The sequence below is a fragment of the Aythya ferina genome (genome assembly GCF_964211825.1).
Source record: "Aythya ferina genome assembly, chromosome: 27".
Classification (NCBI taxonomy): Eukaryota; Metazoa; Chordata; class Aves; order Anseriformes; family Anatidae; genus Aythya; species Aythya ferina.
In genome coordinates, this window is record NC_140310.1 from 34,830 (window position 1) to 62,273 (window position 27,444).

General features: G+C 59.8%; 3 protein-coding genes across 4 annotated transcripts; 1 reads left to right on the forward strand and 2 right to left on the reverse strand.

Moving 5' to 3' along the window:
• Positions 1 to 23: 23 nt before the first annotated feature.
• On the forward strand, positions 24 to 9,956 carry LOC311424232 (uncharacterized protein C2orf42). Its single transcript, XM_084499204.1, has 9 exons — positions 24 to 113; positions 1,158 to 2,017; positions 3,192 to 3,302; positions 3,404 to 3,502; positions 4,731 to 4,835; positions 6,030 to 6,137; positions 6,943 to 7,043; positions 7,131 to 7,293; positions 7,726 to 9,956. The coding sequence occupies exons 2-9, from the start codon at positions 1,177 to 1,179 to the stop codon at positions 7,935 to 7,937; spliced, it is 1,740 nt and encodes a 579-aa protein (XP_084355330.1). The 5' UTR covers positions 24 to 113; positions 1,158 to 1,176; the 3' UTR covers positions 7,938 to 9,956.
• MXD1 (MAX dimerization protein 1) lies at positions 9,557 to 20,806 on the reverse strand. Of its 2 annotated transcripts, XM_084499213.1 has the most exons (5): positions 20,364 to 20,798; positions 17,452 to 17,481; positions 14,684 to 14,798; positions 13,351 to 13,510; positions 9,557 to 13,267 (listed from the first exon to the last, which is right to left on the reverse strand). In XM_084499213.1, exons 1-5 carry the CDS (start codon positions 20,636 to 20,638, stop codon positions 13,077 to 13,079), a joined length of 771 nt encoding a protein of 256 aa, XP_084355339.1. In that variant the 5' UTR covers positions 20,639 to 20,798; the 3' UTR covers positions 9,557 to 13,076. The 2 variants fall into 2 exon arrangements, with proteins under 2 accessions (XP_084355339.1, XP_084355340.1); XM_084499214.1 differs by lacking the exon at positions 17,452 to 17,481 and having other exon boundaries at positions 14,684 to 14,828; positions 20,364 to 20,806.
• Positions 20,807 to 24,749: 3,943 nt separating this feature from the next.
• LOC311424397 (uncharacterized protein) lies at positions 24,750 to 26,278 on the reverse strand (the record flags this gene model as incomplete). The annotated part of the gene is made up of 2 exons (XM_084499498.1): positions 25,623 to 26,278; positions 24,750 to 25,556 (listed from the first exon to the last, which is right to left on the reverse strand). The coding sequence occupies exons 1-2, from the start codon at positions 26,244 to 26,246 to the stop codon at positions 24,750 to 24,752; spliced, it is 1,431 nt and encodes a 476-aa protein (XP_084355624.1). The 5' UTR covers positions 26,247 to 26,278.
• Between the last annotated feature and the right edge of the window lie 1,166 nt (positions 26,279 to 27,444).

Here is a 27,444-nt window from a genome sequence, read left to right on the forward strand (position 1 = left end):
CGCGGCGGGCCAATGGGGGCGCGGCGGCGGGCGGGCCGGCGCCATGGCGGAGGCGGGGGGGCGCTGAGCGGCCTCGCGGCGGGCCCGGGCTGGAGCGGGGGGCGCGCGCCCAGGTAACCGAGGGGAGGGGGGGGGCGGGCGAGCGGCCGCGGGGCAGGAAGTGACGTCAGAGGGGCGGGTGGAGCGGCGGGGAGGGCCGCCGGGCTTCCCTCCCCCCCCCTCCCTCCCCTCCCTCCCGGCGGGGGGCGACGTCACCGCCGTGACGTCACCGCGCGACCTCCTGAGGGGAGGGGCTGAGGGGGGGGGAACAGCCCCTGAGGGGAGGGGGCGCCCGGCCTGCACCAGTGCCTCCCAGTGCAAACCAGTGCCCCCAGCACCTCCCAGTCTCCCCCAGTGCCCCCCAGTACTTCCCAGTCTCCCCCAGTTCCATACAGCCTCTCCCAGTGCCCCTAATCTCCCCCAGTACCTCCCAGTCTGCCCCAGTTCCACACAGCCTCCCCCAGTACTTCCCAGTCTCCTCCAGTGCCCCCCAGTCTCCTCCAGTGCCCCCAGTCTCCCCCAGTTCCACACAGCCTCTGCCAGTGCCTCCCAGTCTCCCCCAGTGCCCCCCAGCCTGGTGGTTCCTGTCCAGTTTTGGGGTCTGGGGGGCTCAGAATCGCCCTCCCTGGTGGTTTCTGTCCTCTTTTGGGGTCTGCTGAGGATGGAATCACCATCCCAAATGATTTCTCTCCATTTTTGGGGTCTTTTGGGGTCAGAATTGCCCTCCCTGGTGGCTTCTGTCCTCTTTTGGGGTCTGGCAGTGATGGAGTCGCTCTCCCAGGTGGTTTCTGTCTGCTTTTGGGGTCTGGTGGGGTCAGAATCGCCCTCCCTGGTGGTTTCTGTCCTCTTTTGGGATTTGGTGAGGACAGAGTCGCCCTCCCAAATGGCTTCTATCCAGTTTTGGGGTCTGTTGGGGACAGAACCCCCTTCCCAAATGGCTCCTGCCCACTTTTGGGGTCTGTTGAGGACGGAGCCGCCCTCCCAACCGATTCCTCTCTGCTTTTGGGATCTCCTGAGCCCACCCCATTTTCCGAAGGCCCTGTAGGTGTCACCAGCACCCCACATCCCCCACGTCCCTTCTGTGACTTCCTCTCCCCATTTCTCTCATCCCCTCACAGGTTTTCCCCCTTTGGCAGGATGGAGCCGGCTCCGGCGAGGCCGAAGGCCCCGTCCTTCCTCTCGGACCTGGGCAAAGCGACGCTGCGGGGGATCCGCAAATGTCCCCGCTGCGGCACCTACAACGGCACGCGGGGGCTGAGCTGCAAGAACAAGACCTGTGGCGCCGTCTTCCGCTACGGCACCCGCAAGCAGCCCGGCGTCGATGCCGTCAAGCTCATCACGGGCTCCGAAGCGCAGCTTTATTCCGTGCGCCAACGGGACCGGGGGCCGGATCATCGGGGTTTCGTAGAGCTCGGGGTCTCGGAGGCGGCCGTGCAGCCGGTGGTCGGCCCCGTGGCGCCGCGGTTGGGCGCGGGGCGCTGCCACGTGCCGGCCTGCCTGCAAGCGGCCGCTCAAGGCGTGGTGGAGAAGCAGTGCCAGCACGTCAAGCTGGCCCTGAGCTGCCAAACGGAAGCCACGCCGCTGGCCCTCAAAAGCTCCGTCCTCAATTCGGTGCAGGCTTCCCCCGAAACCAAGCAAACCCTCTGGCAGCTGGCCGCCGAGCCCACGGGGCCGCTGGTGCAGCGCGTCACCAAGAGCGTCCTGGTGGTGAAGTGCGAGGCCAGCCAGAGGCACAGCCTGGGCTACCTGCACGCCTCCTTCGGCCACAAGGTGAGCGCCAAGGCGCTGGCCGAGCACCGCTTCGTCTGCTCCTGCCAAACCCCAAAACCCGGCAAGGGAGGCGCCGGGGGGAAGGAGGAGGCGGCGGCGGTGCCGGCAGCACCGCGCTGCGTTCACTTCTTCGCCTGCATCTGCGCCTTCGCCAGTGACGAGAGCCTGGCGCAGGAGTTCGCCGATTTCCTCGCCTGTGATGCTGGAGGTAGGTGGGGGAACCACGGGGGGTTTAGGGTTTGGGGTGGTGTCGGGCATTGGGCACACTCGTCGCTGCACCAGGGAAAAGGGAACATCGTGACCGCTCCCCGTCGGCGCTTTGTTAGCTGGTGCTTCGTTAGATGGCACCTCAGTTGCTGCAAAAAACCCTACAAGGAATGGGTTTGCTGAAAAAACCTCTACAAGCAACTGGTTTGCTGCAAAAAAAAACTACAAGTAACGGGTTTGCTGTAAAAAGCCCTACAAGCAACAAGTTTTTTGAAAAAAACACCTACAAGTAACAGGTCTACTACAAAAAACCCCACAGGCAATGGGTTTGCTGCAAAAAAAAACTACGAGCAACAGGTTTGTTTTTGCAAAGAACCCTACAAGCAATGGGTTTGCTTCAAAAAACCCTACAAGCAACAGATTTGCTGCAAAAAGCTGTACAAGCAACATTTTTTTTTGCAAAAAAACATACAAGCAATGAGTTTGCTACAAAAAACCCTACAAGCACTGGGTTTGCTGCAAAAAAATGCTACAAGCAACAAACTCTACAAGCAATGGGTTTGCTGAAATAAAACCTACAAGCAACAGGTTTGCTGCAAGAATAACCAACAAGCAACATTTTTTTTTGAAAAAAAATCCCTACAAGCAACGGGTTTGCTGCAGAAGAGGTGTCCTGAAGCAGCTGGGGAGTGGTTTTGAGCCCTGCCTGGGGATCAGACCCTAAAAACACATGTGTGAGGTGGAAATCATGCCCCAGGCCTGGCTGTGCCCTCCTCAAAAAGCTCTGCCTGGGGCTGGGGAAGGTTTTTGGGGTCCCTCTGGGGAGCCAGGCCACAGCTCCTGGGTTTGGTTCTGTTTTTTTTTGGTGTTTTTTTTACAAGCAGCCCCCCAGGACATGCAGACCTCAATTGCATTTGCTTCGGGGAGCGTCCCCTGCCTGGAAAACAACCCCAACCCCAAACATTTGGGTTCTGGCCCTGCTTCTCCTTCCCCAGCCCTTGTGGGGTCAGCCTGCAGGGCTGCTCGGGGCTGCAGTTACAGGACCACAGGGTGGGTTTGAGCCCCCACAGGGTGGATTTGAGCCCATGGGGGGTGGATTTGAGCCCCCAGGATCATTCCAGCCCACGATGGTGAAGAACTGAGATGATTTTAAGGCCCGATTTCCTCTCCCCTAGGTCTGAAAGGCGTCGCCGTGCCCCCGCTGCTGTGCGGCCCCGAAGCCTCTGCCCTGCAGGCCGGGGAGGCCGCCGCCAAGCCCAAGAAGAGGAAAAAGGACCCGGCGTGTGGTGAGCACTGGGGCTGGAGGGGCTGAAGGGGGTGCAAGGGGTTTTTGGGGGCCGTGGGGCCGTGGCCTCGCTGCCCCCCAACCCTTGGTGTTGCCCCCCAGGGACACAGGCGAGCGGCCCGCTGCTGGCTCAGGACCCGGCAAGCCTGAGGAGAGGCAGCACGAAGAAACCACCCGTGGCCTCCTCGCTGAAAAGGCAAGGTGAGCCCCGGCCCTCGTTAAAAAATAAGAAAATTCAGGAGGTGGAAAATAACCAGGGCCCTGCTCGCCCGGCACGGGGTGGGGAAGCTGGCCCGAAATCGGTTCGGCGCCGAGGGACGGTGCTGAGCTGCTCCTCGGTGGATTTATTCATGCAGAGAGCTTTGGGAAGGTGGCCTGAGGCAGGGATGGGGCTGGCGTGGGCGTCACAGCGATAAAATCCTCATGTGAAGGGGAAACGAGGGGAATCGGGGCAGGTAAAGGCAGGAGAGGGTTTCTCTTGGGGCACTGCCACCGTCTGCAGCGCCTCTGATGGCTGGAGCTGCTTGAAGGACCCATCCTGGCCAAAATTGGGGCATAATTGTTTTTTTTAGTGGCCAATATTTGTTGAGAAGGAGCCGCCGGGGTCTGGCCTGCCTCTGGGAGGTGCCAGGGGGAAAGGAGACACGGAAAGGAGATGCAGCCCGGATAAGGCTCGCTGCCTCGGGGAGATTTTCCTGGGCATGCACGTGCTAACTCTGCTCTCCAGGCAGAAGGCAAAACCATCTGCATGGGTTTGTTGGCTGGCCAGGGCCAAAAGGGTTTGTACAGCGTGGTTTGAACCTTTTTTTTTTTAACCTCTCCGTTGTAGTTTTTGCCCAGAAAGTGGTTCTTTCCCCCCCTGCTTTGTTGCCCTCTTTTTTGCTGGGTCGGATTTGCTCTGTTGCTGTCCTCCTTGAGCAGGTGAGCCCCAAAACAGGAGCGAGCATCAACCCCTCTGCCTGATGCCAGGGAGCTTTTTGGACCTCCCAGGACCCTCCAAACCCTGCTCCTGGGGAAGCTGCTCCCCCACGACACCGTGGTGCCCAGCCCCTAGCTCTTACTGACGCCAGCCCCTTTATTTTTATTACCTTCATCTATTTTTTTTTAAAGCAGGACGCTGCTTTTAAGCTAACCCTTGTGTTTCTGAGCCACTGGGACGCCTGATAGAGCGGTGCCCGCTCAGAAAGGTTTCGCTCTGATTCTTGTCCTCCTGTCTGCTGCCTTTCTGTGTTCTGCTTAACAGAGCCCGTGGCGCCGGCGCCGCCGGGGAACCGGTGAAGGTAAAATGGGAAAAAAAACGAGGAGCTCCCGTGGGGCCGGCCCACACCGCGCTGGGGGGGCCGTGGTTCTTTGTTCCTGCCCGTTTCCTTGCTCCTCGCGCGTGTGTGACGATGGGGACTCTGATTCCCTTCTCTTTTTTCTCTCCTAGGCTGTAACCAGCTGCTGGATGAGGCGCAGGTCACCCTGTCCTTCCAAGACTGGCTGGCCAGCGTCACCGAGCGCATCCACCAGACCATGCATTACCAGTTCGAAGGTAAATCAGCCTTCAGGAACCACTGCCCCCGAGCCCCCGGGGCCAGCAGCGTTGTTTCCAGCGCCCTCTTTAAGCAGCCGAGCTCCCAGCAGCATTAAATAACTTTAGCCCAAAGGGAGGCGCGTGCTCTGCTCAGCTCGGAGCCGAGCGTTATTTTTGCCCTGGGAAGTTTCTGTTTGGCTTTGGTTCCTTCCCCGAGTGTGGAGTTAAGCTTAGCAGGAGCTCGCTGCTGCTCCTTGTGCTCAGGGAAGGGAGAAACTCCCCCTTCGAGGTTATTTATGCGTGAAGAAACTGCCCGGAGCCGAGCCGGAGAGGTGAGGTGAGGTAAGGCGAGGTGCCTCACGTGGCACCGAAGAAATGTTGGGGATCCTCCCTTGCCAGTCCTGAGCCTGCTGCTGCTTTCAGCCCCCCGCGTGCCCCCAAGGCAGGGCTCTGCGTGGTGTGGGGCGAGCTGAGCTCCGTGCACCAGTGGCTGCAGGCAGCAGCTCGCATCTGGGAGCCCAGAGGAGCAGAAGTCAGTGGCGCTGCTTCCTCCGTGGCACTTCCTAAAGCTCTCAGCTGCTGTGCTGGAAGCCAGCTGGGCTCTCCCCAAGCACAAAAACACCCGAAGGAAGGGGTTCTCTCTTTCCAAGCAGCGTAAGAACGCCCCGAGTTGGTCCCAGCAGGCAACCACACACCGCTCTGTGGCAGCTGTTAAGTGCAGGGCTCCTGCAAGGCCTCTGCCCTCCAGCAAGCTGCTGCTGCTGAGCTCCCCTCGCTCACTTCAAGCCCTTTAGGCTGCCCCCGCAGCTTAGGGATTGCATTGACCACAAACCCTACAGGGCAGCTGCTGTGCCCCTGCTGCCCCTCTGCAGACTGGAGCCCCCCCAGAGGGGCTGGAAGCAGCTGGCAGAGAGCACCAGGGGTGGCAGCACGGAGATTTCTGCTGGGAGGGAGGTGGCAGGACCAGGCTCTGCCCAGACGCAGGGCGGGAGGCCAAGGAGGCAAACTGAAACACGAGAAAATGTAGGAAAACATAAGGAAACGCTTCCCTGGTGGTCAGACCCTGGCACGGCTCTTGCAGCCAGCTCGGAGGGCTCCAGTGGTGGAAATCCCAAACCCTGAGCAGGGAACAGAGGTGAATAACCCCGGCTCCCTCCCCGGCTCGCTGCCTCTCGGCCGCTAACCCCTGCCCTCGTGTTTGTGACCGCGCAGGCAAGCCCGAGCCCCTGGTCTTCCACATCCCCCAGGCGTTCTTCGATGCGCTGCAGCAGAGGATTTCCAGCGGGAGCGCCAAGAAGAGGCTGCCCAACTCCACCACAGGTACGACGGGGACTTGCTCACGCAGAGGGAGCTCTCTGTGTGCCTGCTGAGGGAGGAAGAAGCAAGCAGCACGCACTTTGCTACCCCTCTCTTTTTTCTGGCAGCCTTTTTTTTTTGGAAGGAGCCCCACAGGGGTGTGAAGCAGCCCCAGGGCAGAGGACACAGGCTAAGCAAGACCTGAGGTGCAGGAATAAATGCAGCAGGCACAGCTCGAGGCAGCGGGCCAGGCAGGATTTACTTCATTAAAGCAGTTATTATCATGCTCTTAATGGACCAGAAGAGTCCACGAGCAAGTGCAGAGCAGCGTGGTTGGGGGCTGTCTCCGAGGCAGGGCAGCCAAAGAGAAAGAAAAAATGAAGTTGCAGCACCGGCCCCATCCTGCAGCTTCCCCCCAGCATTTTGGGGCAGCCCTAACTCCACTTCCTTCCCCACCAGCCACTCCTAGCTCCGTTTTCCTCCTCCCCAGCCACCCCTAGCTCCATTTTCCTTCCCCCCAACCTCCTCTTGCTCAGTTTTCCTCTCCCTCAGTCCCCACTAAGTGCATTTTCCTCCTCCCCAGCCACCCTTAACTCCATTTTCCTCCTCCCCAGCCATTCCTAGCTCCGTTTTCCTTCCCCCCAGCCATCCTTAGTTCCATTTTCCTTCCCCCCAGCCACCCCTAACTCTGTTTTTCTCCCCCCAAACCTCCCCTAGCTCAGTTTTCCTCCCTCCCAGCCTCCCCTAACTGCATTTTCCTCCCCCCCAGCCACCCTTAATTCCCTTTTCCTCACCCCCAACCCCCCCTAACTCCGTTTTCCTTCCCCAGCCTTCGTCCGCAAAGACGCCCTTCCCCTGGGGACCTTCTCCAAGTACACGTGGCACATCACCAACATCCTGCAGGTGAAGCAGATCTTTGACACGCCCGAGGTAAGGGGGGACGGAAGGCGCTCCCCGCACCACGCTGCCGCGCGGTAGCCGAGCTCCTGACCTGGGTGCTCCCATGCTTGCCGGCAGCTGCCGCTGGAGATCACGCGCAGCTTCATCCAGAACCGGGACGGGACCTACGAGCTCTTCAAGTGCCCCAAGGTGGAGGTGGAGAGCATCGCCGAGACCTACGGGCGCCTGGAGAAGCAGCCGGCCATCCGGCCGCTGGAGCTCAAAACCTTCCTCAAAGTGGGTGAGTGGGCAGGGGGCGGCGCGGCCCAGCGCACGAAGAAACCCCCCGGGTGCTGGGGAATCCCCCCCACAGGGCACCCCTACAGGGGGGAAACCCCATGAGGAAGAGAGGGGCTCCCTCTGTAGCTGGGGGGCTCCCCCCAGACCTCCACACAGGGGGAGTTCCCTCAATAAAGGGTCCCTGCACACCCCAAAAAAGCACTTAGGTACAAGATGAGGTTTTTCTCCAGCCCCTGTTCCCAACAAAAACCATCCTAACGGCCACCTCTGCCTGAAATTGAACACCCATAACAAGTCACACATCGCTCCCCCCCAAAAAAAACTCATCTAGATCCCCCCCTGCAAGGACAGCACCCCAAAACCCAACCAGCCTCCCCCTGGGACCACAAGGAGCGGTCCCAGGCCCCCCTCCTCACCCTCTTCTCCCCCCCAGGGAACACCTCTCCCACCCAGAAGGAGCCCACCCCCTTCATCATCGAGTGGATCCCCAACATCCTACCTCACTCCCGCATCGGCGAGCTGCGCATCAAGTTCGAGTACGGCCACCACGGCAGCCGCCAGCCCCCTGCCTTCTCCGAGCAGCAGGCGCCGGCGCTGGAGCCAGCGCTGGAGCTCGCCCCGCTCGCCACCATCACCTTCCCCTGAGCCCCTGGGCCACCGGGGCCACCAGGCGGGCAGAGGTTAGCCCAGAAAAGACAAAAAAAAAACAGTACGGAAGGGCTGGATACCTGCTTGCCCTCCAGCAAGCAGCTGCAAAAAGAAGCAGTCCCGCTCGCCGGGTGCACGCTGCTCCTCGCTGCACCCAGGAATGGCAGGTGGGGGGCTCGAGGGGGCTGCACCCCAAATATAGGGGTGGCCATACCCAGGGGGGCCCCCCAGCCAAGCATCACCGCCGCCCTGGGGAGCCCCGGCTTCAGTTGGGGTGAGCTGGGGGCTTTGGGGCTGAGCAGGGGCTGGGGGGCACTTGGGGTCCTGGGGACAGGAGGAGACCGGGGTCCTCGCCCCAGCCCTGCAGCGAGAAGAGCTCTGGGAGCTGAGCGCAGTGCTCCAGCAGCCCCCAGACCGTAGGGGGGGCTCCCACCCCCATCCCCGTGCCCCCCTCATTGCCAAAACCTCACAGGCTTGCACCGATCAGGCTGGCACCGCTCACCCTGCTGCAGGACATAGGAAAAAAAAAATAAGAAAAGGAAATAAAGCACCCATCTCAGGCAGTTCTGATTTTCTTCTGGCTGCCCCTTGCTGCGTAGGCACAGCCCCGTGCTGCTCAGCCCCACAAGGATGGGGCTGCAGCACCCACAAACTCACTAAAGGGGGGCCTGGGGGGCACCCCAAGGCTGCTCTGCCACCCCCCAGCCTCAGGAGCTGCCCCTAAAAGAGGGGACCCAGCACCCAAAGCACCCCCAAGCACCCAGGCAGGGTGGGAGCCCCCCAGCAAGCCCCCAGGGGGTTTAAGAGGCTTTGGGATCCCTGCCCTGGATCCCAACGGGGCACAGCCCCATGGCAGGTGGTGGGTGTTGCTTCGTTAGCGCAGCCTTGTTAGGGCCAGCCCCAGGCCCTGCTCTGCTCCTTTGCCCTCCCAGACCCCTTTTCCCTGGGTTTTTGGTCCCCTTTGAGCTCCCCCGGCCAAATTGGTCCCGCTGCAAGCAGGGGAAGGATGCAGAGGAAAAGGGGGAAGGATGGGACGCAGGGTGAAGGGCAGAGGATAAAGGGTGGAGGATGTGGGCTGTGGGGTGAAGGGCATGAGATAAGGGGTGAAGGAGGCGGGGGGAGAAGGCAGGAAAAGGGGGGGGGATAAAAGGTGAAGGATGGGGGATAAAGGGTGGAGGATGAGAGATAGGAAGAGGGAGGATGAAGGAGGAGGGATAAAGGGGGGAGGATGCAGGATGGAGGCTGCAGGGGGAAGCGTATGGGGTAGAAGAGCTGTGAGGATCTGGAGGATGCTGTGGGGAACCAAATTGCACTGCAGAAAAGCCATTGCCAGGCTCAGAGCCTTCATCATTGCCCCAAAAAGGGTGGATAATGAGCAAAACGGGGCTTTTGGTTAGGAAAAATACATCTCTGAGCCCCGCATGGCTTCGCAGCCCCCCCTGGGAGCAGCCTGGGGACCAGTTCTGGCTGCTGGGGGAGGAAGGGGAGGGAGCAGAGCTGAGCCCCCCACCCCAGGCAACATTGGGGTCGTTCTTCAAGACCCAAAGCACAAGAGAAAGGGAGGGGGACACTCCCAGGCACCCCCAGCTCGGTTGGGAAAGCAGCAGGCAGCTCGCTTTGGTAATGAAATAATTTATTGTCTAACAGTCAAACAATACAGAAGTTTACATACACACAGCAAGACTCTCCTAAAACACCTCTGAACTTCCTAAAATCGCCTGTGCTAACTGTAAGAAAAAAGCACCATTGGGTGGTCTCGACACAGGAGGCGTAATGCCGGGGTATTTACACCGGGAGCTGAACGGCCGGAACCAAAATTCGCCTTCTCCCATCCGCTGCTGCCCCGTTCAGTCTGGGAATAAAAGCCAGTGAGAAAGCCAGGCAAGGGGGGGTGGTTTGGGGGCAATTTGGAAGCAAAATGGGGAAAAAAAATAGGGAAAGGGCAAAGAAAACGCAGCAAAAGCGCACCCAGACCGCTTAAAGGGTCAGGAAGGCTCGCGAGGCGTGCAGCAGGGGGATGGAGACGCCTCCGCACAATTTCTTCTGGCTAAAACGTGGGGTGTGGGATGGGAACAGGCACGGGGACGGTCCAGGTGCTTTGGGAATCCGGCTGCTGGCACCTGCCACAAGCGCTACAAGGGGAGCAGAGAGGGAGCGTGGCCAAGGCAGAACTCCTCCCGCTACAGTACAGTGTCAAAACCTGAAATCGGGTACAAAAACGGGGCCGTGGGGGGAGGCCGAGCCCGTACCTATTGCTACAGGGGGGCAGAAGTGCTGCGGGACGGAGCAAGGTGCCGGGGCGGCGCGCGGCCGCTAATGCCCAGGAGAGGAGCAGCAGCGCGGGCAGGACAGCGGCAGGACGCTGCCCGATCCCTTCCTCTGCCCGTCGCAAGCTCTCCCCAAAAATAAGAGCCATCTGCACCGGATCTGCTCCTCCACAAGGAAAACACCCCCCAAAAAAAAAAATTAAAAAAAAAAAATAAGCGTGGTTTGGGCTCGCACACGTCTGTGCAATCGTAAACGTGGGGGGCGTGAGCGGCTCCTCGCTGTCCCCCTTTCTTTTTTTTTATTTAAATAATCTACAAAAATCTAATTGCTGCAGCTTATTTCTTAGTAATGCTGGTGTGAATTCGAGGAAAAGGCTGGCAAAATGGAGAGCGGCGCTAACAGAGCCGCTGGGCGCACCGAGCGGGTGCGGCACCCACCGGGAGTTTTGGGGAAAAAGCCCGGGGTTTCCGCCTCGTGCCAGTTCAACTTTAGTGCCTCGTTTTCCAAGGGTGGAGCCCTTCAGCGCCGTCAAGCTGGAGAGGAGCACGTCCAAACAGTGCAAATGTCAATTAATTACTGCTTTATAGTGGGAGAAAAAAAAAAGTAAAAAGGAAAACGAAACAAAACACACAGCATTTCACCAAAACAACGCCGTTAACCCAAAAAAAGGCACAACACACACACACACACACACTCAAATTTACAGAGTCAAAGCCTTAAGACTGGGTACGCCTAACTGAAAGTGAAACACAGCATTTTTCTCTCTCGGTGCTTTTCTGAAGACTCAGCGCTGTGGTTCCCATCCTGAAGGCAGCAGGAGCCGCAGCGCTGGGCTCGGAGGCACCGAAGCAGCACCTGCAGTGGTGGTGGGGGGAAAGTGGTGGAAAAAAAGAGCTGGAAAGACCCCAAGCCATCGTGCAGCAAAAGGGCAGACCCCAAAGGGCAGCCTCTCAGCTTGCCTCGTGGCTTCTGTCCTCCTATTCTTGTCTTTTTGTGTTGTTTGTTGTTGTTTTTTTTCTGTCTTTTTTAAAGTGGACCGCTTCGAGCTCGCTCTCAGACTCGGGAAGACTCGGACTTCCAGTGCAGAAGGCTTACACGAGGCGTAGATCAGTGCAAATCTGCTGGGCACACAGCTCCAGCTGCTCCAGGAACATTTCTCGTGCTGCTTTTTCTTTCCAAAACTTAGCGCACACAAGCAGAGCACAGACTTCGGAGATTTTAGTGATCCACTAGCCCCGTCTCCCCTCTTCTTGCTTCTCAAAGAGTCCAAATGATCCGAAAATAGCTTAGGGATTAAAAGGTAAAATAAAAACAGGATAATAGTTCATTCATTTGCACCTTGCTGGGTGTTTTAGTGGCTTTTGGCAGCTTGACGAGCGAAGTCTCAGGACCTGCGTGTCTCACGGGAGTGTTTAACAATGGCAGGATGGGTTTTGGTGCCTGGAGGAGCTCCGGAGCCCTTGGAGAGCGAAGCCACAAAGCTGCTCGTGGCCGAACGCGGGGCCGGGAGGTCGGCGTGCCACACCGAGCGCTCGGTGTTCGTCGCCAGAGGTTTGCCGGGTGGGCGGAATAGAAAGAGCTTCAAACGTTTCGAGCCAAAAAAGAAAAGAAATTCTCTCTCTCCGTTAGCAGACCTCTACGTACAAAGATTCCAGAACATCTATAAAAGTCATGAGAAGGTATCTCCGCGACACCAGTTTCATAGAAAAGGAATAAATACTATTTATAGCTCGCGTGGTCTATGTACATTTACGTGTGCTCTGGTTAGCTTCGACCCAAGCGCGTTTGCAGGGTCGGAAACCACGGCTTGCGGGGCAGGGGGTCGGCCCTTCCTTTCCTGTTTGGTTTTCTCTCTCTCTGAGGCGGCAACCAAAGGCTTTGGGAAGCCCCAAAAGCCTTGGGGAACCTCTCTGAGTGCCTAAAAACAACCCCGCCAGCCGGCCAAGTGCTTTAACACCAGCGGCACCCCGTGGGGACTCACCAGGAGCCATGTCCTGGAAAAGGCGAGCGCTCGGCTGCCGGTTATTGCTAAACTTTCAGGAGGGGTGTGAGCGGGGCCAAGCGTCGCTTCTAGAAAACAACTGAGGCATCATCTTTTTTTTTTTTTTTTGTGCTAAAGGGATGGAGATAATCTTTGTTCATCTCTCCGAGGTAGAAAAAATTATCCCCGAGACAAGAAGCATGAAGGACGTCCTAGGAACGCTTGCCTAGAACAGTAAAATACGCGGCCGCAGCGCGTGAGGTCAGACATTGCACAGGACGAGGATCGTACCATTTGGTTTTAGGGACTACAGGAATTTCTGAGACGTGGCAAAGCTGAAGGGGTCCTACCCGAAGCCCTCTGAGTAACGCTCCAGCAGCTCGCAGCCGAAACTCTTCCTCTCGCAGACCTCCCTCTGCCCTCTCCTGGATCCAAGCTACCTAAGGCTGGGTTTCCCTACGGGTCTCCCTCCGGCTTGTTGCCCAACGACGCACGTTTGGGCCCTGCTGCTGCTCGTTAGGGACGTGGCACTGCTGGGCAAACGCCACAAGATCCAGAATACCGGGCGGTAACAGCAAGGCGAAGAACGGCCGAGGTCTCCCGGCGCTGCTGTTACCGCTGCGATATTCTCGGGCGCGTCGAGGTCTGGCTGGAATGTGCGGTCTCACCGAGATGAGTTTCCCCGCCGGGAAGAGAAGCGAGTGGATGCGATGGGCCGCGTGCTGCGGAGGGCAGCGTGCTCCCCGGGCACTTTTTCGGGCAAAGCGGGCTTCGTTTCTGTCGGTGGTGCAAGATTTACGTGCAAGGAGAAGTGCGGGTCCGGCGTCCTACCTAACGAGATCCAACGGGGAGAGAGCGGCGGGCGGAACGGCTCCGGGAGTCGCTCCTTAGAGAGCGGGGCACGGCTTCTGATTGCTCTGCGACTTCAACCTCTTCACGCCGGAGCTGGAGTAGCCCTCGTCGCTGCACACGCTCTGCAGGCTCCCTCTTTCGTCCGAGTCGCTCGGGCTGCTGCTGCTGCTCCAGTCGAGGTCTGCGGGCAGCGAGTCCGTGCTCTCCACGTCCACGTCTATCTCTTCTGCAAGGACAAAGGGCGGTGTTACAGGATGGCCACGAGACCCCCCCCCAGTGCTGCTCGCCCACCGGTGTGGTTCCTCTCACCTCTGTCCGAGTCCGAGCGCTCGGAGGACACGGTGGATCCGATGCTGTCCATCCGTAGCCTCTCCACGCCCATCTTCTCCAGCTGCCTCTTCAGGTGCCGCTGCTCCCGCTGCAGCTTGTCGATTTGGTGGAGGGCTTTCCTGTCGCTGTCTTCAAGCTTCTGCAGAGGTGGCGAGACCAGACAGGGTTACTTCCTCCACCCATCGCAGCCCACAGCCCTTTTATTTTCCATCCCAATGACCCCAAACCTCTCAGACTCCCTGGGAACCCCTTGCTTTGGCCGCACAGTGCAGCAACAACCGCTGTTCCCGGGCACCGCGTGCTCTGCCTGCTCTACACCATTTCAGGCACCAGTGACCCGTGTCTACTGCCACACGGGGGATTTCTTCCCAAGGACTGCACGACTGGGACCAGTAAGAGCTTGCCCATACCCAGCCTGAGCTGCATGAACCAGAATTTCCTCGCACGCACGCACTGCTCTCCTCCTCCCGCAGCCTGGAGGAAATGGAAGCAGCACCTGGCCCAGAGAGCCGGGCCAAACAGACCCGATGACATCCACACCGCACACACGTGAGAGGTTTCCTCCTCCAGACGGCGGCACTGGAGCCAGCCCAACCCTATTTATATATTTTCAGTCTCCGATAAGTCGCTGGCTGCACGCAGGCTGACGCCAGAGCTCCCCCGTTGCACCGCCCCGCTTATCTGCTGGGCCATAAAACTAAATAATGCGCTCAGCGAGAGCTCTGTTGAGTCAAAGTTTAAAGGACAAACAATAAAGTTGTAAACGCTCTGGAAAAGAAAACAAGAGGTCCTGCTAACATCCTCCCACCTCTAGCAGGCAGTACTTTGAACCTGTCTCGTTCCTAAGGCCTCTGGGCAGCTCTGCAGGATAAAACACGTGGAAATTGGGCTTTAGGGCAGAGTGGCAGCTGCCCACGTGCCTGTTTGTAGGGTTTTTACACAGACTTGCTGCAGTAACTGCAGGGAAAACAACCCTGACCTCTGGCATCAACCCCAGGCAGGTTTGAGGCTCCGGATGCCCCCAAATCCTGCACCACATATGGTGGCGAAGGTCTTGAAGCTGAGCTCAGCATTTGTCTAATGGGAACAAAGCTTCCCCTCCCAATGACACCAGAATAAAAGCTTTGGGAATTTGGGGCCAAAAAGCTTTTTCCTGAGCCCTCTGCCCTCTGGGGTTTGGTCAGTGCCATCCGGCAGCACATCAGCAGCTCTCGCACCCCGCAGGTTTTAGGGCACAATTAGGTTTTGGGGCACAATTTGGTGTGTTGCCCAGAGATTCCCCCTGCATGGTCCCGACCCAACCCGGACTCACCTTTATGTGCAATCTCGCTCTCATCAGCAAACTCAGCGTCGTGTGTTTGTTGGTTTCGGGCCCGAGCGGCACCAGCATCTTCAGCTTCTCCAAGCACAACCGCAGGTGGGCTCGCCTGCAAGACATGGACACAGCACGATGAGCGCTCGGGTGCGTGCTCCTCACGCAGCTTTTAACCTCTGCACGCAGAGAGTTGGGGTGGTTACAAGCCAAGAAAGGTGATAAATGAGAGCAATTGCTCATCTGGGCTCAGAAAACCATTTATTCCCAGCACACCGCTCCGAGATCTGATCTCTCAAACCAACAGAGGAATTTCTCTCTGACCCGCAGTATCAGCTTGGTCTCCATGGGTTCTGGCCAGTTTAGGGTAGCCCATTAAGGCAGATGTATGGCCTGCTGCCTGCTCCATCCCCTAAAAACCCCGTGGCCGGCTCTGCAGGCATCCACCAGCTGGTGAGAAGAGCTCCCAGGCTCAGGACCTGCACGGATGAGCTCAGCGCTTCGCTCTCTTCTAAGAAAATCCCCGGCCCCGGTAGCTGGAGATGCTGGAGGTGAAGCCAAAGATCAGCTGGGACTTTGGGCTCGTGTTTTGGCTCATGGCCACGAGAAATCGAGGCTGACGCGCCTGTCAGGCTTCTACAAGCTGTGGAAAGGAGGACGGTCTCAGGACAGACTGGGTTTGACCCACAGAGTGCTAATGGGGATGAGCCCCCTGCCCACACACCACTGGCTACCAGCCTGGGGTCTGCCCCCAAAAACCTGCACCCATGGGTGTCTCCGGTCCTTGGCTGGCTCCAGCCGTGCCTCAAGAGGTTGAGGGCAGCAGCAGGGAGCTGCAAACCCAGCGCATCCCCTATACCTGTTTTGAGTAGGATTTCACCTGCCCTAACACCTGGGCTCATGCTTTATGGCTCCCACCCCGCTGCTGCACCCATGGGTGAAGCTCTGGGTGCCCACGGAGGTCCCTCGGTGGCCGAGGTGCTCCCAGCACGGCCGGTTTGCCTCGTGTCGGGCGCCCCAGCCCCGATATTTAGGTTACGTTTAGGTTGCAACACCGGTCTTTGAAATACCCGAAGCTGACAGAGGCGGCCATGGGGATTTTGCAACGAGCGACCTGCCTATCTCGTTCCGGGCACGTCGGGGAGTAAACAGGCATTTGCCTACACAAAGTGCCTGCTGAATACCAGCACAAACAAAACACGCCCGCTGGGGGGAATCCCAAACACCAACGGGCTCAGACAGGAGCCTCTCCAAAGCTTATTTTCAGTCGCAGGGGGAAAAGAGCCAAGAGGAGCTGTGCAGGGATGGCCGGCTGTGCCATCAGCCCGCATGGTTGAGGAGCCAGCCCCACCGTGCTCCCCGTGAGCTGCAGCAACAAAATCGGGGTCCTCGGCTAATCTCTTTGGCACGGCACCTCATAACCAGCACCGTAAGATCGAGAAGTGGAAAAAAAATCAGTTTTGGGGCTGAGCAGAAGCTGTGTTTCGGTGCTGACACCCAGATGGGATGGGGTGGAGGAGGTGCAGCCGCAACCCGCTCGGCTTTGCCGATGCTGAGCGGTTTGCAGGATTACAACACGCCTCGGTTTCCCCTTCCAGGTGGTGCAGCGTGCGTTAAGGAGCATTTTTTGCAGCTTTTGCCTAACTCAAACTGCTGCCGTGCTTAAAAAAAAACACAACAGAGAGACCTGGCATGAAGGGGAGCGAGCAGGGAGCACCAGCAGGTCAAGACCACGATTCCCCAGCTCGAGCCCAGCGGGGTTTGCAGGAGGACACCTCGGAGCAGCAGCTAACGAGGACAGCTCGCAGCAGCACCTAACGAGGACGGGGCTCGTCGCCCTGCACCTCGTTTCCGCGCGGAGGGGCGGAAGGACGGGAGGTGCCCGTGCTCACCGCGCTCGTGGCGCAACGCAGCCGCCAGGATTTCAACACGGCGCCGCTGCAAGAGGGGTGCAACGCAGCCTGACGTCCTCTGCGGGGTTTTTTGGGTAACCAGATGCCGATTTTCTCAGGCTTTTGAAAGGAGGAATAAATGGCCCTGCCCGTCCCTAACTCACATCACTCGGGGCAGGGGCAGTTCTGCCTCCAGGTACAAACCAACCGAGTCCACGCGAGCCCTTTGCTGGCAGCAGGCAACAAAACCCCACAATATTTGAACCTCTTCCAAGTCAAAAAGAGGAAAAGAGAAGCCCTTAAAGGACTCAAAGCCATCCTCCAGCCCTACAAAGACCTCACCAGCCTGAACTCCAGTAGCTTCGCAGAGAGAGCCGTGCAGGGGGTTAAATTAAACGGGTTTTAAATTAATCAGGGTTTCAATTAAACCCCATAACGGCGCATTATGAAGCCACAGAGCAATTAACACGCGCAGGACCTTCCTGGGCAGGAGGCTTCCAGCTCGCCGCTGCACCCCAAGGATGGGAGCGGTATTTGGAGAGCGCCTGTGGAGCATTTTGGGAGGTGCCTGCACACTCTCCCTACCCCAAAACTGCAGCCTTTTGGGGTCAATGTTATTAGAGTTGAGCACCATCCCCGTCTGCTCACTGCACGCCCAGGGACAGGAAACGCTTGGGGCCTGAGCACCCCGTCTGGGTGACGCCGGGAGCCGCCCGCACACCCCGTCCCGTCCCTCCCTGGCTCCGATGCCCAAATCCCGCTGCCCACGGGCACTCGCTTGCTTCTCCCTCAGGGACAGGACCCAAACGGCCCCAACAGGGGTTGAAGAGAAGGGATTTGGTCAAATTCGGGTCCGGGCGAGCTGCCAGCACTCACCTGTTCTTCTCCATCTCGTTGTGTGTCGACCTGGAAGAGAACGGACACGGCGTTAGGTCCTGCAGGGGGATGCGGTGTGAGAACAAACCCCACAGGGGGAACGGGGACAGGGGAGACCCTGGGGACATCAAACCGGGTGGGGACCGGGCACAGGATGCTTGGTGGCACAGTATGACAGAGAATCACCCCAATGAACGGCAATAAATGGGTGAGGAAAGCCCTAAATTGGGATTTTAACGGGGCGAGGCTCGTTTTTAGAGACTTTCTGGTTATGAGGACTGGGAACATGGGGTTGTCTTGGTGGCAGGGCTCAGGGCACACAGCACACACCCCAAAAAAACTCTCCAGCCTCGTGGCGGAGGCTTTTTGGAGAAGAGGAAGCACCGAGAGAGCGACCGCAGGCCCAGCGCCGACGTGCGTATCTGCGGGCAGGAAGGGGAAAAGTTGCTCCATCCCAACACGGCCCTGAAACCGAGCTCACGGGAACGCAGCCGGGCCTCCGGCTCCACTCACGTTTTTCTCAAAAAAAGACATGAATTTGTGCCTAAAACACCAAAAAATGCACCTACAGGTGCACAAACCCTGCACGCTCCAGGGATGTGGATGCTCTCCATCTTCCGTGGCCCTCCCCGTTCAAGTTCCCCTTTGATTAATTGATTAATTTTCTTTTTGGTGGCTTCGTTTTGGGGCTGTTCAGGGTCTGATCCTTTTAGGGTGTTGATTTTTTGCAGGCACACATCATAATGTACAGGGGAAGGTGGGGGGCTGAGAACCCCCCTCCTGCACCCTAAAATCCCCAGAAAGGGATTTTTGAAGCCCTCCCTCGAGCAGTAGGGCGAGGATGGGCACGGCCAGATCCTGGCTTCCCCGATGACTCCGTGCAGACACGTCCTGCTCCTTCTGATTCACCAAAACCGCCTCAAAACAAGGAATCGGCCCCAAAGCTCCCTGAAGGGGAACTCGGGCGCTGTGCACCCCCCAAAAACCATGTCAGAGGAGGGAACAAAACCTCTGGGGCGCCCCAAAATGGGAAAAAATAAATAAAAAAACAAACAGATGATGGAAAATGGGGGAAAAAACGTGGAAAAAGGTGGTGCCCGCAGCCGGTGTCACGCGGACAAACCCGCTGGGGACGGAGCAGGGGCTGGTGCCAGCTCAGCACCGCTCCACCCTGGGCAAACAGCTCTGGGCACGGCCCCGGCCGGACCTGTTGTGGGGTCGAAGTCCCCAGAGGTGGTCCCGGTCCCCAAGGTGGTGTCACCGCTGGTAACGGGGTCCCGGAGACGCAGCCAGTGCTGAGGTGGGAGGAGAAAATGAATCGGATTTGTTCTGCTGCGTCCCCAAATCATTTGGGGTCGCTCCCTCTGGGCTAGGGTGGGAAATGTTTTGGGGGAAGGCTCCCGGGGTGGGGGGCTCCAACCAGAACTGCTCATAAAAAAACCCAGGGGTACAGGGTCCCCTCTTTTTGGGGTCGACACCCACCTGCAACCCTTGGGGATGTGAAGGTCCCCTCCTTTTGGGGCCAGTCCCCACCTGCCAGCCCCAAGGGACACGAGGGTTTTCTCTTTTTGGGGTCGACATCTGCCTTCCACCCTTGGAGGACAAGAGGGTTTCCTCCTTTTGGGGCTGACACCTGCCATCCCTGGGGGGCACAGGGATCTTCTCCTTTTGGGGACAGGGAGGGGGGTGGGGGATGAGCACCTATGGGTCCATCCCAAAAACAAGGCTTGAGCTGGTGCCCAGGATCCAGAGGGCTTTTGGGGCAGACCCCCAAACCCAAACGGGATTTATCTCAGCACCAAGCACCACAGCAGTGCCCGACCCCAAACCCCGGCAGGATTCATCCCCTAAAGGGAACCGGGATGAGTTTCGCTTTCGACACCGCCCTCCAGCCCGAAATGCTCCGGCGGCCCCGGTGTCGGACCCGGCTGCCACGTCACGGCCGCGCCTTTAGGGCCGGGTTCACCCCAGAAGGGAGGTTCCCGTCACGGCCCCAAGCCTGTGACGTGCGGGACTCCCCCCCGGCACTCCCCCAGCACTGAACCCGGCGGGGTTTTGGGGTCCTCAGGGGGGTTTAGGACACCTAGAAGGAGGTTTTATGGTCCTCAGGCAGGTTTTGGGGTCTCCTGGAGGAGTTTTAGGGTCCTCGGGGGGGGTTTAGGGTCTCCTGGAGGAGTTTTAGGGTCCCCTGGAGGGCACTTAGGGCCCCTAGGTGGGGTTTTAGGGTCACTGAGGTGAGCCCCTAGGGGTGTAGGAGGCTTAGAGCAGCTTGGGGAGGGTTCTGGGGGCATCCTGAGGGGTGTCCTGAGCAGCCTGGCCCCGTGCCCTGTGACAGGGGTGTCCCCAAGTGTCCCCCCCAGCCCTGCCCTATAACGGGGACACCGACTGTGACAGCGGGGTCCCTAAGGGGCCCATCACCCCACAGGAGGGAACACCAACAGCCCCCCGTCCCCCGGTGACAGCGGGGTCCCCAAATCCCCCTGAGGTCCCCAAGACCCCCCCAAGGTCCCCAAACTCCCCCTGAGGTCCCCAAATCCCTTCCCCGCTGCCACCGCTGCCCTCAAAGGTCCCCAAACATCCCCTAAATCCCCAACCTCCCCCGTTACCCCATGACAGGGCACACCGACAGCCCCTAACCCCGGTGACAGCGGGGTCCCCAAATCCCCCCGGGGGTCTCCAACGTCCCCGTGACCTGTCCCTAAACCCGGTACCCCCCGATAACCCCCCGGTAACCACCCCTCACCCCCTACCCCATAACACGAAGCCACCACCACCCCCCCCCGGTCCCCCTGAGCCCCCCCCAGTCCCCCCAACCCCTCCCCCACCCCTCCCGGTTCCCCCCCTCCCCCCCAAGGTCCCGGTACCCCCCGGTAACGGCCACCCCCCCCCCTACCCCCCCCACACCCCGTTACCTGCTTCCCCCTCCGCTCCTCCTGCCCTTCGCCCTCCTCCTGGCCCCTCTCCGCTCTCCGCCGGGCAGCACCGAGGCGTAGCCGTGCTCGGCCTCAGCGGGGCCGGCCCGGTAAGGAGCCGCCGGTACCACCGGAACCCCCCGGGAAGCCACCGGGGAGGCTCCGCTGCCCAGTTCCCTTCGCTCCAGGAACTCGGCGGCCGCCAGCAGCAGCTGGATGCGGCCCCCGGGGTCTCCGCCGCCCTCCCCGGCCGCCGCCGCCGCCGCCGCCGCCATCGCCGCGCTCCGGGGCCCGGGCCCGGGACCGGGGGTGAGCGGGGCTCGGGGCCCGGCCCCGCCTCAGCGTAAGCCCCGCCCCCCGAGCTTCGCTATTGGACGCCGCCTCTCCACCCCGCGCGGGGGTTCGGGCGCTGATTGGGTGGAGGAAGGGGAGGCGGAGCGCGATTGGGTGGGAGAAGGGAGGAGGGGGTGGGGAAAGGGTGAGGGGAGGATGAGGGTGATTGGTGGGTTGGGGGGAGGGGGTGGGGCGCTTCCGGCTTCGGGGGGCCAATGGGAGGGGAGGGGAGAGGGAGGGGCGGGGCCAGGCAGGAACGGGGAAGGGAGGGGCCCCCCCCGAGGAGCGGGGACGCCCCCAGCCCCCCCCCCCCCAGGGCCAGGGCCCCCCCCCCGCGGGACCCCCCCCAAAAAACCCTCCCCCACAAAGGGAACCCCCCCCAAAAAGCAGGGCCCCCAGCACCCCCCTCCAAAAAGCTGAGACCCCCCCCCCAAAAGCCAGAGCCCCCCCCCAAAGGCAGGAACCCCCCTCAGGGCCCCCCTCCAGAACCCCTCCCCAATCAGGACCCCCTCCCTAAGGGAGAGGGACCCCCAAAATCTCCCCCCCAAAAGCTGGGACCCTCCCCAAAATGCAAACATCAGGGCCAGAACCCCCCCCCCCTCAGCAAAGGACCCCCCCAGAAACCCCCTCCCCCAAAAAATCAGGACCCTTCCCAGGCAGAGGAACCCCCAAATCCCCCCTCATTAGCAGGGACACCCCCCAAAATCCCCCACAGGTGCCCCCAAAGCGGATGGGAAGCACCCCCACACCCCAAACAACCAAGAGACCCCCCCTAAAATGCTGGGGGTACCCCAAAAAAGACACCCTCTCAAAAAAAAGAGACCCCTAACCCCCCCAAAAGGGCCCCCTGACCCCAAAAAAGGGGACCCTCCTTTAAGACAAGGCCCCACCGAGGTGGGGGGGGGGCACACCCCAAAACCCGGCCCTGCCCCGGGGTGACTCAGCCCGGAGAACCAGATAAACCTGGCCAGGGGGGGCCGGTGGTGTCACCCCCCAAAAAAAAATAAATTACAACAATAACAACAAAAAAAAAAACACAAGTTTGGGTGTTTTAGGGGCGGCTGCCATCAACCAGCTCATCCCAAAACCTCCTGCCACCTCCCGTAGCCAAAAAGTGGTTTTCTTTCCCCATTTTTTGGGTGTCCGGGTGGCCAAGGCGAGGGGGAGGGGGGTTAATTAGCAGAGCCCTAATGAAGCACGGTGTCTCGGAAATCCCTGGCCTTATCGCGGGGCAGCAGGCTGCCGGCGGGCCGGGGCGTGACGGGGAGATTACGGGACGCTGGCGGCGTCACCGTGCCCGGGGTGTCACCGTCCCTCGGGTGTCACCGTCCCTTGGGCGCCCCAAGTCCCAACGAGGCTGGGATTTAGGGAGGTGTCTCCGCTGTGACACCCCAAACTATTGAGCAGGAACTGCAGAAGACCAAAAAAAAAAAAAAAATCCACATTTTTCACAGCAAGGGCTCCAACCCCACAATTTTTTAAAGCAAAGAAAGGCTCCAATCCCACAATTTTTTAGTCTCCAACCCCACATTTTTTAAAAGCAAAGGCTCCAACCCCCCAATTCTGATAGTAAAGGCTGCAACCCCACATATTTTTTTACAGCAAAATCTCCAATTCCACAGTTTTTTAAAGCAAAGTCCCCAATCCCACAATTTTGATAGTAAAGTCTCCAATCCCGCTTTTTTTTTTTTTTTTACAGGAAGGACCCCAGTCCCTGGATTTTGATAGCAAAGGCTCCAGCCCCAAATTATGATAGTAAAGCCTCCAATGCCTCAATTATTTACAGCAACGACCCCAATCCCACATTTTTTTACAGCAAAGGCCCCAATCCCAGGCTGGACACACTCATCTTCGCCTTAATTTCTTTGACAACCTCATGTATTTGCTGGGAACGGGCGGAATTTTAGGCATCAGGACCCCCCCCCTGCAGACATCTTTGTGGTGTTCCCATAGGGTGCAGCAGCAAGGGGGGACCAGCCCCATTTCCCCTCTATTTTTTTTAGGGGGAAAAAAAGGCAAATATTTGCTGGGGCCTCACGTTGGCTCCTCTCTGGGCTGAGAACAGCCCCAGGAAGGGATGGTGGCTCCTGGGGCTGTGCTGCCACCTCCTGGGGCTGTGCAAGCTGCCTTCCTTCATCACTCCCCCATTTCCCAACCCCATGTTGCCTGTGCTCCCTGTCTAGATTGTTCTAGGTTGTCTAGAACAGGGAGCACATTTGGGATCTGGTTAAGGGAAAGCATTTCGTAATAGTGGTGCTTTAAACGTGGGGAGGGACCCCGCGTTGGAGCAGGGGAAGAGAGTGACAGTGAAGGAGCAGCAGAGACAAAGTGTTATGGACTGACCGCAGCGCTGCAGTGGTCACAGGGCCTTTCATATTGGCTAGAGTGGCTGTAGGGCCCGTCACAGGTTTTGGAATAGCCCCAAGGCCCATCACTGGGCTTGCAGTCGCTGCAGAGCCCATCACTGGGCTTTGAGCAGCCGCAGGGCTGCTCTCAGGGTTGGATCAGATCCACAGGTGTTTTCTTCCTCTTGGAGGTGCTGAGGAGTATTGAATAGTCTTCAAAAGGCATAGGCCAGAGTGCAGAAAATGTGTAGCTGATGCTAGAACCAGTTACGTTTTGTTGTTGTTCTCTTTCTTTCTTGAGAAAAGATGAAAAATGTGTATTTTGGCAAAGGGGGAGAGTAAGGCAAGGGCAAAGATGAGCATGGATTTGAAAGTATCTAAAGGATGAATGTTGCCAATCACCTCGTTGGAAAGAATTGACTGGAAAACAATAAGATCCTAGAATCATAGCATATCCAAGCTGTAGGGGGCACTCGGGGATCATCAAGTCTGACTCCTGGGCACTGCCAGGATCGGGGCACACCTCTCTAAAACCTTTTAGCAGCACTGTAGGATACCACATTTGTTCAGGGCTGAATTCCAAAACCATCGCTGTGTGACCGTGATAAATACTGGCCCACATCCCCTGACACCCCTTGCCACCCAGAGCCATCCTGCCTCAGGGCTGATCTCGGGCTGGAATTTTTAACTCCTTGTCTAACCACAGGGGTTGTCATTCGGGGACAAATACTGGGTTAAGTACACCATCGCTGCAAGAGGAGCACAAGGAATCTGAAGGAAAAGAAAAACTCATAGGCATTGATAAAGAGTTTAATAAGAAAGGAATAGAAAATGATAAAAATAATACAATCAATTAAAAAGACAATAAATAAAATTTATTACTGTAAACAATTTTTTCCCAGCCTAATGATCTCCTATCACCACCACGATCACCCATCCTAGCAATTTCCCATCCCATCATTTCACAGTCAAATGAATTCCCATCACCGCCGTGACTTCCCACCCCACTGATCATTTCCTGTCCCAGCCACCTCCCATTGCTGCTCCCAAGGCTCAATTCCCAACTCCCATCCATCCGTCCGTCCGTCCGTCTGTCCGTCCGTCCATCCATTTTCTCCTGTCCGTGCTCTCCATGCCCACATCCATGCACGGCCTGAGCATGGGGCAGTGGGAGCAGGCTGCATGAAATCCCCTCGGCATCCCACTGCAAGAAGAGCTGCAGGCAGAGGCCTTGCTGAGTGAACACCTACACCAGAGGAATTTAAGAAAGAAGGCAATAAAGAAGAGAAAGGACCAGAAAAGAAGGAATAAATTTTCAATGCCTGCCATTTGGTGTCTCAACAAGCAGTTCCCTTGCCCATCCCAGCAGCTTCCATCGCAGCACTCCCAACACTCATTCGTGACCCCCCTACTCCCCATCCCCCCGTTGCCCATCCCTGCCAGTGAGAAACACTGACTGCATCCAGCACTAAAGCAGGGGAAGGGCAAGCCAGGAGGGAAAGGGCTGGGGAGAGTGGCTGAAGCTGGAGCAGGTGCCTGCAGAGGTCTCTGCCTGCGTGCTGAGCGGGTCTGGGTGCTGTGGGTGCCATCGAGGAGGTCACGGGTAGCCGTAATACTCGGCTATGGCCGGGGGCTGCTGCTGCCCTTGGCCCCCCGCAGCTGGCAGGCCCAGTGCTCTGGGCGCCGGCTCTATGGCAGCATCCCCTGCTCATGCCGTGCTGCCTGGTGGTGCTGGCACCTCCTTTTCCTTGCCGCCAACCGGGGACTGGGGGGCAGCGGGCACAGCGCTGGAGCCTGGCACTGTCGGCGGGGCGCTGGGCATGCTGCTGGGGCTGCTGGAGGTGGGCTGCGGCTGCACACAGGACGGCTGGTGCACTGGCCCCAGCACCTTGGCCCTGGCCCCCAGCGGCTGCAAAGTCTTGCTGGGGGTCTTTGTCCTTGCGTGCTGGCGCTGCAGCGTCTTGGCCCCGCTGGCTTGGGCCCGGAGCCTGTCCTGGGGCCGCACGGCACAGGGCTCCCCACTCGGAGTCTCCAGCAGCAGCCGCGCTCTGCGGGGAGGTGGCGACGCTGCTCCTTGCCCCCCTGCAGCCCCCGGGCTTCGTGCTCTCTTGCTGGGTGCCGTGGTGCTGTTGATCGCCGGCTGCTGCCCACTGCTGCCTGCTTCCGTGCTGCTGCCAGCCCCCGTGCTGCTGCCACCCGTCTTCCCCTGGCACAGTCTCTTGCGGCCTTGGCCAGCCTGGCCCAGCAGCATCTTCCTCTCCTTGCTGGGGGGGTTCTCTGTTGTCGGCCTCCTGTGCTGGCAGCTCTGCGCTGTCCCGGGGGTGCTGCTGGGCGCAGGGCGCTTGGCCCCCCGCTTGGTGCCGGTGGGCACAGGGGCAGGCGGGGGGCTCTGGAGGGGACCCAGGGGGCGTTTGGGCAGGGGTCTCCTATGGTCACTGTGGCCCTTGGGGTTGGGGCGTTTCTTGGGGGAACTCGGGGGGGATTTGGGCTGGGGTCTACTAAGGGCACTGGGAACCTTGGGGTTGGGGAGTTTCTTGGGGGAACTCGTGGGGGATTTGGGTCTACGAAGGGCACTGGGGACCTTGGGGTTGGGGCGGGTCTTGAGGGAACGCTGGGGGGGTTGGGGCAGGGGTCTACTAAGGGCACTGAGGAACTGGGTGTCAGGGAGGCTCCTGGGGGGACTCAGGGGTGGACTGGGTAGGGGGCTCCTAAGTGCACTGGGCAGGGGACTGGCTGCAGGGCTGAGGAGGGGGCTCACTGCTGGCACGACGGGGGACTGCAGCGACAGCCCACCCTCGAGCTTCTCGGGGCGCACCCCAGGGGTTGAGGGGACCTCACCGAGGGCTCCTGTGGCTTCCAGTCCCTGCGTGCTCGGCTCCTCGATGTCCTCGCAGAGGTCAGGCAGCTGCGAGAGGAAGCGGCTGAGGGCAGGACTGCTGGGCAAATCGGGGAAGGCGTCCTGGGGCTCCACGGCATCCAGGCAGCTGAGCAGCTCCTCCAAGCCGGAGCTGTCCAGGTCGGCCGGGAGCTGGTCCTGCACGTGCTGCAGCTGCTGGCTGTCCCCTGCCAGCTCTGGAAAGGCCTCGGCGAAGGCATCAGGGCCCAGCTCCAGCAGCTCCAGGGGCTCCTCAGGCACCTCTGCAAGTGTCGCCGCTGAGGACGAAGCAAGACAATCCCCCAAGACGGGCAATGTCAGCTTTGCCATGGCCCCTGGGTGTGGGGCCACAAGCGGCCGGCTGTGCCAGTCCCAAACTCACCGTCGGGCGTCGCCGTCTGGGTGCTGGCGGTCCTTGGAGCCTGGGCAGGCTCGGGGGGAGTGTGGCCGGGCAGCGGGGGCCCCTGGTCCTCGCTGAGCCCCACGGCGTGCAAGCAGGGCTCCGGCAGCTGCCCCCGGCTGCTGCTCAGGGTGCGGGGCGTGGGGAGCGCCTGCCCCCGCAGCGGAGGCCCCGGGACGAGGGGTGGCGGGGGGTTGCGCTGGGCGGGGGCCTGCAACAGGCAGGTGCCTGCGGGGTGCAGGAGCTCCCCATGGAGCACGGCCCTGGGCCCCAGCCCCAGCGCATGGTGGGGCACCAGTGTCCCCGTCACCATGGGCTGTCCCCACTGATGGACGGGGGCACAGGGAGGAGCGCTATGGGGGAGCTGCCCCACGGTGGGTAGCTGCACCAGCTGCAGCTGGTGCCCCATGCTTGGGAGCTGCACCAGCTGCAGGTTTTGCCCCACAGCAGGGAGCTGCACCAGCTGCAGGTTATGCCCCACGGCGGGGAGCTGCCCCACAGCAGGGAGCTGCCCCCCGGCGGGGAGCTGCCCAAGCTGCAGGTGGTGCCCCTGGGCTGGGAGGTGCCCCCCAGGTGGCAGCTGCACCCCGGCGGGGAGCTGCAGCACCTGCCCCTGGACCCCCGGCACCACGTGCCAGACGGTGGCCTGGGGCAGCGCGGAGGGGAGGGTGGGTACCTGCGGGGGCTGCAAGGGCAGCGCCGTCGCTCCGGGGAGGGAGGGCAGCAGCCAGGCAGCCACCGTTGGCGGCACGGCTGGGACGACGAAGGGGGAGTTTTGCGTCTGCGCAAGCCGCGGAAGCCGTCTGGGGAAACCCTCTGTGGGAAAAAGGGCGCTGGGCTGAGCTCTGGGGCGCTGGGCTCGCCAGCAGGGCCGCAGCCCCGGGAGGAGCGGGAGCCGGCTGCTGGACCTGCCATGGTGGCTGGAGAGTGGGGCGGTTGCTTGGGGAACCCGGGCAACGGGGGTTCCGTCCCAACGGCTCACCAGCCCCTCGCCGACATCTTGGGGAGGACTGCAGGCTTTGGACCCAAGCAGGCTGCCCAGCGCAAGACTTGGCCATCCCCAGCAGGCTTGCCCTCCCACGCAGCACTTGCCATGCCCACCACGCTTCCACACCACCACTTGCCCAG

Bases quoted from the DNA above. Each gene is read 5' to 3' on its own strand.
- LOC311424232 (XM_084499204.1), top strand. From the start codon at position 1,177: ATGGAGCCGGCTCCGGCGAGGCCGAAGGCCCCGTCCTTCCTCTCGGAC. The intron at 3,503-4,730 runs GTGAGCCCCGGC...TTTCTCTCCTAG, and splicing joins CTCCTCGCTGAAAAGGCAAG to GCTGTAACCAGCTGCTGGAT. The intron at 7,044-7,130 runs GTAAGGGGGGAC...GCTTGCCGGCAG, and splicing joins AGATCTTTGACACGCCCGAG to CTGCCGCTGGAGATCACGCG.
- MXD1 (XM_084499214.1), bottom strand. From the start codon at position 20,638: ATGGCGGCGGCGGCGGCGGCGGCGGCCGGGGAGGGCGGCGGAGACCCC. The intron at 14,829-20,363 runs GTAACGGGGTGT...CACGCACCCGAG, and splicing joins AGGAGCGGAGGGGGAAGCAG to CGCTCATCGTGCTGTGTCCA. The intron at 13,511-14,683 runs GTGAGTCCGGGT...CCACCTCTGCAG, and splicing joins GAGCGAGATTGCACATAAAG to AAGCTTGAAGACAGCGACAG.